The sequence below is a fragment of the Acomys minous genome (assembly GCF_964271855.1).
Source record: "Acomys minous genome assembly, chromosome: 15".
Taxonomy (NCBI): domain Eukaryota; kingdom Metazoa; phylum Chordata; class Mammalia; order Rodentia; family Muridae; genus Acomys; species Acomys minous.
The window spans coordinates 101,141,896-101,154,421 of record NC_140497.1 but is presented as its reverse complement, the minus strand read 5'-3'; the positions used below and the strand labels follow the sequence as shown (position 1 = coordinate 101,154,421).

Below are 12,526 nucleotides of genomic sequence, written 5' to 3'. Positions count from 1 at the left end.
TTCCTCGCCCCGGAACTCCCACACCAGGCTCTGCTCCAGACCACACTCCTACCCACTCCCCTCTAGGCTCCGCCTCCGCCATGGCTGCCCCCCAAGCCCCTCCCCTCTACAGGCTTTTCCCCCACCGACGTCCTGGGTCTCCTGGGTCTTGGCTCTGACTGAGTGTGGCCCTGGGCTGTCAGAGAGGCGGGTGCTCCACGCAGCATGGGGGTCGGTGGACCCCACTAGCCTTCACCCTCCAGCCACAGAGGCTGCAGCGTAGGGGCTGAGGATCACGGAGGAAGAGAGGGGACATGACAGAGAGGTGGAGGAAGAGGGGGAGACAGCAGCCAGGAGGCCCCGGAAACTACGAGAAAAGCGAGCAGAGACCTCGTTCGCAAGCTGCTGGCCACACAGTACTAGGATGTGAACACAGCGTTCCTCAATCTAGGCTGAATCCCTCTCCCTCCCCCCCCCCCGCCCCCTCTCCCTCCCCCCCCCGCCCCGCCCCCCGGGCGTTCTGTTCTTCATTCATGCTACTCCGTACCCCCAAGTGTGCTGGGCAAATTGACAAACTCATTGCCATTTTAAAAAATGAGTTTTAAGCCGGGCGGTGGTGGCGCACGCCTTTAATGCCAGCACTCGGGGAGGCAGAGACAGGCGGATTGCTGTGAGTTCGAGGCCAGCCTGGTCTACAAAGTTAGTCCAGGACACCCAAGGCTACACAGAGAGACCCTGTCTACAAACAAACAAACAAACAAACAAGTAAAAAGAGTTTTTCGGCCTGGAGAGATGGCTCAGAGGTTAAGAGCACTGGGTGTTCTTCCAAAGGTCCTGAGTTCAATTCCCTGCAACCACATGGTGGCTCATAACCATCTATACTGAGATCTGGTGCCCTCTTCTGGTGTGCAGGTGTATGTGCAGGCAGAATAATAACTAAATCTTTTTTTTTTTTTTAATGAGTTTTCCCTCTAGGGCTTGGTGATGGCCTAGGAACTCACATACTGAGGACCTCCTGGTCTGGTTCGGGGGTGTGGTGCTATTTGTAGAGTACAAATCACTCCTGTGTACAAGATAGCGTCTCATGAACTGTCCCCAGTGTCCCCAGCAGCTGTGTTGATGGCTTCTGGTAACAAGGGTGGCAGGGCCTAGGAGGACAGGAGAGCCTGGTCTTCTGAGTGTATTATCACTCCTTCTTTGGGTGTTCTCAGGTTCCTGTACTCTGTGTACACAGCCCTAGGGAGGGGAGGGAACCTCAGCTGGGATGCTGAAGAGAGGACAGAGGGGGCCCACAGGCTCAGCCTCCACCCGCCTCCGGAGGGTTCAACACTAAGCCCTGTGTGCCTTTGGACTGAGTGAGGTGACAACCGAGTCAGGGTCTCTGACCCTGCAGGTGACAGGGAATGTCCCTCACCAATCTGTCCATGACGTACTGGAAGGCTTCCTGCCACCTCCTCGGTTCCAGCTTTATTTGAGTTGGGGTGACGGGCCCACAGGGAGACGGGGGGGGGGGGGGGGAGGGGGAGGGGTCTGCCCACAGGCCAGATGCCTCATGCTCTGGGCCTACCTGATGGCCTGTTCCCTCCTCCTCCTCCTCCTCTCTGCCTCTGACCTCCTCTCTCTCTCTCTCTCTCTCTCTCTCTCTCTCTCTCTCCTCCTCCTCCTCCTCCTCCCCACAACACTCCTCGCTTGCTCCTCTGTCTCTCTCTTCACAGTCAAAAAAGCCAAGTTTGACGGTGCCCAAGGTAAGTGTCCTGTCCTGGCTGTCCTGCACTGTCCCCGTCAACTGTCGTCCTGTCTGTTCTTACCTGGTCTCCTGGGCCTGAGGAGGGACTTAGGCACCTGCTGCCATGCACAGGGCAGGTTCATCTCAGGAGTGAGCCTCATCCCCAAGCAGGCCAGAGGTCTTCCTGGGGAGGGACCCGGGGCAGGTAGCGCCTGAGACCAAGGGGAACCCAAAGCCTGCACACACACACACACACACACACACACACACACACACGGAAACTCCATCGTAGCCCCATCTATCTCTATTTTAAGATATGGTCTAGTTAAGCTGCCCAGGCTAGCTTGGAACTCATTCTGTAGCTAAGGCTGGCCTTGAACTCGCCATACTTCTGCATGGCCTCCTGGAGCCTCAGTTTCCCCGGCTGAAAACTGCTTCCATTCCCCCTGTGTAATTGTAAGAATGAATCATAACCAGTGGTTCTGGGACCCGGGCCCCCTGGTCCATCCTCGGGGGTTGAGGTGAGGACTCGGACTCGGAAGGGGACATCCGGCCATTGCCCCACTCTTCCGCTGCAGAGAAGTTCAACACATACGTGACGCTGAAGGTGCAGAACGTGAAGAGCACTACCATCGCTGTGCGTGGCAGCCAGCCAAGCTGGGAGCAGGACTTCATGTTGTGAGTGTGTAGCCCCGCCCTCCCCAGCCCCGCCCACCACAGCCTCTGAAAAGTTCCGCCCACCACTGCCCCACAATGACAGGCCCCGCCCACACAAATCCCCACGTCAGGAGAAGGCTCCGCCCACAGCAGGCCCCGCCCACGCTCTCCAGGCCAGCCCACAGAAGACTCCACCCATGCCCGACCCACCACAAACCCCACCCACCCACAATAATCCTGCCCATGTAGAACCTGCCCATCATACGCCATTTCAGACAGGACCCAACACCATTGCCCCGGACCCCTGTCCCCGTCAGTCCTGATCTCCCCATCTCACCCCAGTCCCCATGCACAGCGGACCCCACAGGTCACACCCCAGGACGTACCCCCACAGGCCCCGCCCGAACAAGCCCTACCTTAACAGGTCCCGACCCTGTCCTCACCCGAAACCCTACTCCCAAATAGGCTCTCCTCTTAAGCTCCTCCCCAAGCAGGCTCCGCCCACAGACTCCACACCGCTGGCCCAGTCCCCAATCCCTCACCCCACCCTACCCCGCCCCCACCCCGCCATTCTTCCTGCGGAAGCCATACCGGACACGCCCCCTCACTCACTACTCCACTCGCACCTGCCCTCACAGGCCACACTCAGCCCGCTGCCACGCCCCTCTGACCCAGCCCCGCACCCCAACCTCCCTTTACCCCGCCTAGCCTGCTCCCCAGGCCTAGCTCTGAAAGCCACCTCAGTGTCACTTGGAACGGTCACTGCTCCCCATGGCCCCGTCCAGCGGCTCCTTTACTTCCATGGCCTCAGCCTTTGCACCGTCCCTCTTCAGCTGGCCACCCCCTCCTGGACGCCTTCCCTGACTTCCCTACTTCACTACTGAGGGGTTCGACACCCCTCTCTTGTTCAGCTCCTGGCCTCCGCCATAAAGAGGGTGAGAGTCCAGGGTGACCTCAGAGGGTACACCGCACAGGAAAGGGGTGGGGGGCGCAGGACAAATACCTGCTGCCGATACCTGTACCCTCCCGTCACCCCCAGCCAGGCAGGGCAGAGTCCACTTTTACAAAACAGTCTCTCCACTAGGCTCTGTTTTATTTCGAAGGGGCAGGATCTTACGTGTCCCAGGCTAGCCTCACTGTATCACTAAAGACAACCTGATCCTCCTGCCTCAGTCTCCCCAGTGCGGACGTCACAAGTGTGTGCCAACACACTGGTTCCTTGTCCCGTCTGTTCTGATACCCAGCGACCTGGGCTGCACCCTACTCTGCGATTTTTCATTCTTTTTAAAATCGACTGTGCGCATCACCCTGAGGGGTGTCGCTACGATGAGTTCCATTTTGTGGACAAGGAATAGTGTTTCGGAACCCCAAATTATACCCTGAGATGAGTCTGGCCAAGAACTGTCAGGGAAGTGTGTGTTTCTCGCCTGCCCAGTGCCATTGGGGCCTCATGACCCCACCAGGGTCTGGTTATAGGCGGAGGGTGCAGTGGTACCATTTCTTTCCACTTCTCTCCTGGATGCAACTCTGGCTGCCTGTGTGCCAACACACTGGTGATAGCCTGTGCTACATGCTCCTTCCTGTGGCCTCAGTTTACCCTCCATTGATGAATCAGTGTGTTTCCTTTCTCGGCACGGGCTCCTCCAGGCCTGGCTTCCTAGCGCTGTATGCTGGGTGTCTTCAGGGCAGTGCCCTAACCTCTGTGAGTCTGTCCTTTGCCGTCCCCACCCCCTGTGCACACAGTGAGATTAACCGCCTGGATCTGGGCCTGACAGTGGAGGTGTGGAACAAAGGTCTCATCTGGGATACGATGGTGGGCACCGTCTGGATCCCGCTTCGAACCATCCGCCAGTCCAATGAGGTGGGTGACGGGCTGAAGAAGAGGGAGGGCCTGGCAGTGGGCCAGGGGCAGAGGGAGGGCCTGGCAGCGGGCCAGGGGCAGAGGGAGGGCCTGGCAGCGGCCCAGAGGCAGAGGGAGGGCCTGGCAGTGGGCCAGGAGCAGAGGGCGGGCCTGGCAGCGGCCCAGGGGGCAGAGGGAGGGCCTGGCAGCGGCCCAGGGGCAGAGGGAGGCCCTGGCAGCGGCCCAGGGGCAGAGGGAGGGCCTGGCAGCGACCCAGGGGCAGAGGGAGGGCCTGGCAGCGGCCTAGGGGCAGAGGGAGGGCCTGGCAGCGGGCCAGGGGCAGAGGGAGGGCCTGGCAGCGGCCTAGGGGCAGAGGGAGGGCCTGGCAGCGGCCCAGGGGCTTGTAGAATAGAGAAAAGGAGACTTAGCCCACCTGCCCCGGCAGTGCTCAGTTTGGGCGACTACCTCGTGATTCAGAGCCGGCCACCGGAGGCTCCCCATAATGGCTGCATCCTGACCCCTGCCCCACGATTTATTCTCAGTTGTGGGCCCAACCTGCTCCTTGGGTCTTGGGATGTGTCATCCAGCTTTGTGTCTCCAGAGCCAGGCTAGTGACCAGGACCTCCTGGGGACCCCTAGCACCGCCCGGGTGGTGGTGGACCAGGCTTTGACAAGGCTCCAGTGTATGTTTGTTTTTTAATCACCAAATGAGAGAATGCAGAGAGAGAGAGAGAGAGAGAGAGAGAGAGAGACAGAGAGAGAGAGAGAGAGAGAGAATGCGACTTCCATGAAAGCCAGAGCTGGCGGCAGCTGAAGGGGACTCTCGAAGTTCTCAGTGGCCCAAGGTGTGACAGCAACCAGGTCCCCTGGACGCAGTGTGTGTACTGAGGGACTGACAGACCTTTGCTGTCTGGTGACGGGGGAGGAGGGCACCTCACGAGAGGCCTGCCTGTGTGCAGCCAGTGTTTGGGGCCAGCCCTTTCCCTGGGGGTCCTGACCCCTATCCCGTGCCTTCGCCCATGTCCAGGAGGGTCCAGGAGAGTGGCTCACACTGGACTCTCAGGCCATCATGGCGGACAGTGAAATCTGTGGGACCAAGGACCCCACCTTCCACCGCATCCTCCTGGACGCACATTTTGAGCTGCCTTTGGGTGAGTCCCAGGGTGACGACTCAGGTCACAGGGCCCGCTTGGGGGCTGAGCTGGAGGGGAGGTCTGTGGTCTTCAGGCCCTCATAATCCCTTCTGGAGCCCCTCCCCCCACCCCCTCCACCTCCATCTGTTCCTGGGGTTTCCCAGGCCACCAAGCCAGGGCCCGAGGGAAGGAGGCCAGGGGTCTCCGAAGTCCCAGGACATGGCGGCTCTGCTTGCAGACATCCCAGAAGAGGAGGCGCGCTACTGGGCCAAGAAGCTGGAGCAGCTGAACGCCATGCGTGACCAGGACGAGGTGGGTGGGTCGGCCCTCAGCACCTGTCTGCTCCCTGCAGCCGCCTTCCTGACCCAAACCTCTCCAGGGACACATAGGAAAGAGACCCACGCGGTGTTCTGGGTGGGGAGAGGTGGGAGGGGACACAGCAGAGGGCGCCCAGTCATGCCTGCTCCTCCTTGGCTGCCTTCTGTCTCCCCATCCGGCTTCATGGCTGTGCAAAGTCGGGCTTGGTGGGCTTGTCAGGGTGAGCCCTGTCCCCACTGTCCCTGACACACCGTCTCCTCCCCAGTACTCCTTCCAGGACCAGCCGGACAAGCCACTACCCGTGCCCAGCAGCCAGTGCTGTGAGTGACTCTTGTCCCTGAGACACTACGGTCACCATGTCTAGAGGGTCCCGCTCTGAGGCCTGGCCAAGGGCACACAGGAGGTGGTGGCAGATTTCAGCAGAGCACCCTAAGTCTGGTGTGACCCAGCCTGGCCTGAGCTCTGGCTATCCTCCTGCCCCAGCTTTCTGAGCAGCAGTAAGCCATGCTGTACCCTGTGCCTGTTCATTGCTGAGGTAGCTCTTTGCCCTGCCCGGTCCAAGCTGGTTGGAGAGCCCAAGAGCCAGTGAGGGACCCCATTCAGTGCCTCAAGCCTGGAGGGGGAGGGGCAATGCACGACCCCTGTGGGCTTTTTTCTTTCTTTCTTTCTTTTTCTTTTCTTTTCTTTTCTTTTTTTTTTTTTTGAGACAAAGTTTCTCTGTGTAGCCTCGGCTGTCCTGGACTTACTTTGTAGACCAGGCTGGCCTCGAACTCACAGCGATTTACCTGCCTCTGCTTCCGGAGTGGCCCCTGTGATTAAAAAAAAACTCTATGCTGGAGTTGATGTGGGTATATGAGGGCACGCTGACCTGGGTGGACAGTCTGAAGGCTGCCACCACCCCAAGGTGGCAGAGTGGAACCCTGAGAGCCTGCCATAGCAGGGGCCCGGGTGGAGGCTAGCATGGGGGTGGAGGCTGATGTGGGGGTGGAGGCTGATGTGGGGGTGGAGGCTGATGTGGGGGTGGAGGCTGATGTGGGGGTGGAGGCTGATGTGGGGGTGGAGGCTGCGTGGGGGTGGAGGCTGGCGTCGGGGTGGAGGCTGCGTGGGGGTGGAGGCTGGCGTCGGGGTGGAGGCTGCGTGGGGGTGGAGGCTGGCGTCGGGGTGGAGGCTGCGTGGGGGTGGAGGCTGGCGTCGGGGTGGAGGCTGGCGTGGGCGCACGGCTGGAGCTCACTGTGTCTGTTCTCTCATAGGCAACTGGAATTACTTTGGCTGGGGAGAACAGAGTAAGTAACACACGCAGAGGCTCTCGGGGATGCAGACACCTTGGGGTCCCCGAGGCCCCTCATTGCCCACATGTCCCTGTCTCTGTTCCCCTTGGCACCCTGGAAGTGACCCCATGTCACACACATGCGGGAGACTGGGGCCAGGTGCCTAACAGCAGCCAGACAGAGACCCCCTGGCTGTGTCCTTGAGGGAACACTAGTTCCCTAAGCCATCCCCACCCTTCTTGTCCCCTAACACCGGGCAATGTGACGACAGCGCCAGCTGTGCAAGCTGATACTTTTGGTCAAAGCTTCAGTCTGGGTGGGTCAAGGGGAAGCTAATGGATCCCAGAGCAGATGATGCTCTCAAATCCAAAGTGGCTGAAATGGTGCAGGCACATATACAGGCAGTTTGGCCGGAAGTCATAGGTTGGGGCAGAGAGATGGCTCAGTGGGTAAAGACAAGTAAACTCCACCTGTGTTTGATCCCCGGCACCCACAGGTAGACAACCGACTGCTACAATCAATAAATGGTCTTGGTTTTGGTTTTTAATATTTTGGTGCAGCCCTGGCTGGCCTCGAACTCACAGTGATCCACCTACCTCTGCCTCCCAAGTGCTGGGACCAAAGATGTACATCACCATGCCCTGCGTAATATAATAATCTTATATACAATTGATAGAAAGCAGATACTTCATTTGGAATGGCTTTCCTGTTCAAAATAATGTGTTGTTTTAAAAAAAAAAAGTCATAGTTTGCTGAACATGCACGACTTGAGCTGAGAACATTTGAACCAGTCTAGGGCAGTTTAGGTAAAAGAATGTCGCTTTGGCCAAAAGCAAAAGCCACATAGTGAAGGGACCTGTTTGGCACCCGCAAAGATCCTGAGTGTCGGGGACGTTTGTCTAGGGGCCGCCAGAGGGCGCGCTCCGCTAGGAAGTGGGCGCGAGCGGCTCAGTGAGCCCCTAGTCTCCTTCAAGGCACAACTGGGTCCCGGTCCTCCCAGGTGGCACACCTGAGTCCCTGTCCTCCCAGGTGGCACAGCTGGGTCTCCGTCCTCCCCAATGGCACAGCTAGGTCCTCGTCTTCCCAAGAGGCACGGCGGAGCTTCCGCCCTCCGTCCTGCGGTGATAGCAGAGGATGAGGACGCCGCAGTGGGAGGTTAGGTTAGCCTCACCGTGTGCTCTCTCCTGTCCCCACCCTCCTCTCCCCTGCAGACGACGACCCCGACAGTGCGGTCGATGACCGGGACAGTGACTATCGGAGTGAGACGAGCAACAGCATCCCGCCGCCTTACTACACGACGTCCCAGCCCAACGCCTCGGTGCACCAGTACTCCGTGCGCCCGCCCCCTCTGGGGTCCCGGGAGTCCTACAGCGACTCCATGCACAGCTATGAGGAGTTCTCCGAGCCGCGGGCGCTCAGGTGGCTGTGGGGCCGGGGAGTGGCCGGGACTGCGCGAGTTCACCTAGCTCAAGTCAGGCCCATCTCACAGAACATTTTTATAATTACATTTGTTTATTTTGTTTTGGGGGCATGTGTGTTATGCCGTGGTGTGTGTGTGACAACTTGTTGAGTCCTGCTACTTAGTGGGTCACCTGTACACACTGAGCCCGATAGCTGGTTCTTGGTGCTTTCTTGTCACACTGGAGCCTCTCGTTTAAGATGGAGGCAGGGGATTAGGAGTTATAGCTCTTTCAGTTATGGAGAGAGTTGGAGGCTAGCCTGGGCTACGTAAGATCCTATTTTATACAAACAAAACAAAAACAAGGCTTAACTGCCAGTTCTCACCTGCGGACCAGCCTTTTAAAGCTCTAGCGCCAGGTCTTTCTGGCCCTCACTCCCACACGTGGCAGTGACAGGCGTGCACGCCACGCCAGGGATGGAAGCCAAGGCGTCACGCGTGCTAACGAGGCACTCCACCCCCTGAGCGCGAGCACTCGCGCTTTCCGCACGTCTCTGGTGATGTCTTGGGAGGGCCCATAGTGGGACAGGGTAAGAGAGACCCCTGCGCTTGGCTGTGGGGAGGCTGCCTGTGTGCTGACACCGGCCTCGAGCCCTGACGCACTGCCTGTCGCAGCCAGTGCTGGCTCATTTAGCTGCAGAAGACACGAGCAGACCCGAACCTGCTGTGGGGTCCGGCTGGAGACAGGGACATTAGGGGTGGCTTTCTGGAGCATGGCGCTGGGATCGGCCCCTCAAAGGCAAGCAAGGCTTCTATCAAAGCCCGGAGATCCTGGCAGGGAGGCAGGGGCCCCGGATCTATTGGAATGGATTCAGATTCAGCCTATGGGAGCCAGTGGGGAAGGATCAAGCCTCACCCCAGCAAGCAGAGGAACCCAAACCTGGGGTGGTGGGCTCCAGCCTTGCCTGCCCGGCGGTGCAGTTTGGAACCTCACCACGAGGGGGCGTGTGAGCATCGCCCCTGGTTGACATCCAAATGCCATGTGGCAGACACATCCAATTGACAAATAAAGCTTTGAGGGCGGTCCCTTACTGCAATGCCGCTCCACGGGATAGCTAGGGAAGAGGCCCCAGCAGTGTTTAAGATGGGGAGCAATCCCAGGTAACGTCTGGGATGATTGGGGTGGGGGTGGGGGACATTAGGAGCTTCTAATGGATGGCTGGACATGGCAGAGTGTCGGGGCTGCAGGAAAGGGAGGGGGTTCTGAGGCCGGGATTGTGGAGATGGCTGAGGCTGTACCAGTAGCGGAAGGTGTGTTTCAGTCAAGCCAGTTATTCTTTCTTGTTTTGTTTGTTTATTTGTTTTTTGAGACAGGGTCTCTCTGTGTAGCCTTGGCTGGCCTAGACTTGCTTTGTAGACCAGGCTGGCCTCGAACTCACAGAGATCTGCCTGCCTCTGCCTCCCAAGCGCAGGGAGTAAAGGTGTGTGCCACCACGCCCGGCAAGCCAGTTATTCTTGGTGCATGGACAGCAGCAGCAAGCACACAGTAGGTGCTCACTTCATGCCGAGCAGATGCCTGGCTCCTGTGCCCCGTGTTCCTGGTGTCTAGAGCTGGAACACACACGTACTAGGTGCTTAACCCAGGATAAGTGTGTCGGGTCTCCAGTAAGGTGCTCTACCGATGATGAGCAGATGTGTGGCCCGTGTTCCAGCAGCAAGCACACCACACGCACTCAATCCGTGCTGATTACATGCCCGGGTGATGCACCCTCGTTCCTGGTCTCTTGAGCAGGAGCGAGCACATAGTAGGCGCCCTGGTTGTGCGTGCAGGGTTGGTGGCACGCCTGAGGGCTGACTGCTTCCTCGCAGCCCCACAGGCAGCAGCCGCTATGCGTCCTCGGGGGAGCTGAGCCAGGGCAGCTCCCAGCTGAGTGAGGACTTCGACCCGGATGAGCACAGCCTGCAAGGTTCAGAGCTGGACGGCGAACGGGACCGCGACTCCTACCACTCCTGTCACAGCTCCGTGAGCTACCACAAAGACTCACCCCGGTGGGACCAGGATGATGAGGACTTGGAGGACTTGGAAGATGAGGAGCTGCCGGAGGAGGAGGAGGAGCTAGAAGAGGAGGAGCTGGAGGAGGAAGAGGAACTGGAGGAGGAGGAGGAGGAGCTGGAGGAGGAGGAGGAGATACCGGATGACCTGGCTAGCTATGCCCAGCAGGAGGACTCCACCGTGGCCGAGCCCAAAGAGTTCAAGAGGGTCAGCCTTCCACCGGCCACACCTCAGAAGGATGACAAGGTTCCAGCTGTGCCCACAGAGGCCCCCGACGTGGCCAAGGGCATCCCCAAAGCGGCCACGCCTGAAGAGATGGCAGCTGCCGAGCATGCACAGGAAGCTGAGCCCCCCAAGTCTGAGGAGAGGTATCTGGAGGGACTGAGGTGCAGGGGGTCGTTAGAGAGCTCTGTGGGCTTCGGGCAGCAGCATGTGGCATAGGCAGAGCAGGAGAGGGAGGCTGGGGTCCCACAGAGCCGTTCTGAGCTTCTGCCTGCCGTCCCTGGCTTAGTTTCAGGCCTCGAGAGGATGAGGAGGTCCAGGAAGGTCAGGATGCCATGTCCAGGGCCAAAGCCAACTGGTTGCGAGCCTTCAACAAGGTGCGCATGCAGCTGCAGGAGGTGAGTGACGCGTCAGTCCGTGGCCACGCCCATCTACGTCCACCATGGAGGCCACGCCCACCAAGAACTGCCCATCATCCCACACACCAGGAAGACCGCACTCAAACCCCACCCCTCCTCAAATCATGCCCGTCATTTCACCCATACTCATCACCCTCCCCCACACAGAAAGAACCCACCCAGTGAGACCACACTGACACCCAGCAAAGGCTACGCCCACCAATACCCAGCGAGACCACACCCACTCGCACCCAGGAAAGTCCACCCCTCCCATCCAGTAAGACCTCATCCATCACCACACCCAACAAGATCACATCCAGCAAGATCACACCCAGCAAGACCTTGTTTATCACCCAACAAAGGCCACGCCCATCCCAAGAAAGACCACGCCCACCCACACCCCAAACTCAGCTAGCTCTATGGCCCCTTTGCAGACAGATGTGAGGGTACCACCTCATCTCTCCTGACACTGTGGCTCCATCCGCTGGTCCTACTGGCCCAGCCTCAGCCTCCTTGACGGAAGTGTGGACTTTCCAAATCTGTAGTGATCAGAATTGGAGGCCGGAGACAGGCGGAGGCTTGTGAATTTCAGAGGTCAGCGTTAGAACTGGCGTTGTTTAGCAGGTGCAGTCACCACCACCTGCAGGAAGAGTGACACGATGAAGTTGGAGGTCCCAGTGAGTCTTCAGTAGGCTCCTTAACCCCAGCTGAGCACTGAGGCGTGTTGATATTGGGGTGACCATGCACACTGGGCTGGGGTGTCGGGAAGTAGGGTGCTAGGAGCATCCAATGTCGCAGCACAGCCATTCCAGTGCAGACTTCCTTGCCCGTTGAAAAGCATCTGGCTGCTCTCACAGAACACCTCCCAGCACCCACATGGCAGCTCACAACTGTCTATAACTCCAGTGCCAAGGGACCCAACGCCCTCTTTTGGTCTCTGTGGGCACCAGGCACACATGTGGTGCACAGACACACATGCAGGCAAAACATTCCTACACATCCACACAATCATAATAAAAAAAATTTTTTTTTAAAGATTAGATGTATTCGGTTGGATGTGATGGCACAAGGCTGCCATCCCAGCACTCCAGAGGCTGAGGCAGAGGGATTGCAGGTCAAGGCCAGCTGGGGCTACGTAGCAAGATCTAGTCAAAAATAAAGTTAAACTTAACAACAACAACAACAACAGAGTCCAGCAAGACTGTATAGGGGAAATGATGTCAGGTGTTCAGATTGACAGAGGAAGTTTGATTGACAGCTGCATCTGCCACTTGCAGCCTGTGTTCCAGGCCAGGGCCCAGAACCCCAGAGGGGCACAGGGAGGTGTAGGACCTGGGTTTCCTGATTCCTCACCCACACGGGAGGCAGAGGCGGGTGTACAGCTTGCCCTGGGAGTAGAGAGGTGACCAGGATGTCTGTCTTATGTCTGTCTGTCTGTCCTGCAGGCACGGGGAGAAGGAGAGATGTCCAAGTCTCTATGGTTCAAAGGCGGGTGAGTAGAGCATCCCTGTTACCCTGGGGGATATTTTAAAG

The 12,526-nt window shown here is 58.5% G+C and overlaps 1 protein-coding gene across 8 annotated transcripts in view; it reads left to right on the top strand.

The window, feature by feature from the left end:
- The window catches only part of UNC13A (unc-13 homolog A), a 49,485-nt gene that overhangs the window by 4,061 nt on the left and 32,898 nt on the right, over nt 1–12,526 (top strand). For 7 of the 8 annotated variants that reach the window (XM_084759093.1, XM_084759091.1, XM_084759095.1 and 4 more), the window contains exons 2-12: nt 1,695–1,724; nt 2,284–2,383; nt 4,106–4,223; nt 5,230–5,353; nt 5,574–5,647; nt 5,919–5,973; nt 6,904–6,936; nt 8,133–8,340; nt 10,190–10,741; nt 10,885–10,993; nt 12,439–12,485. In XM_084759093.1, coding sequence (XP_084615219.1) covers nt 1,695–1,724; nt 2,284–2,383; nt 4,106–4,223; nt 5,230–5,353; nt 5,574–5,647; nt 5,919–5,973; nt 6,904–6,936; nt 8,133–8,340; nt 10,190–10,741; nt 10,885–10,993; nt 12,439–12,485 — 1,450 coding nt within the window. The remainder of the gene's footprint in view (nt 1–1,694; nt 1,725–2,283; nt 2,384–4,105; nt 4,224–5,229; nt 5,354–5,573; nt 5,648–5,918; nt 5,974–6,903; nt 6,937–8,132; nt 8,341–10,189; nt 10,742–10,884; nt 10,994–12,438; nt 12,486–12,526) is intronic. The other variant, XM_084759096.1, reaches the window with a different exon arrangement.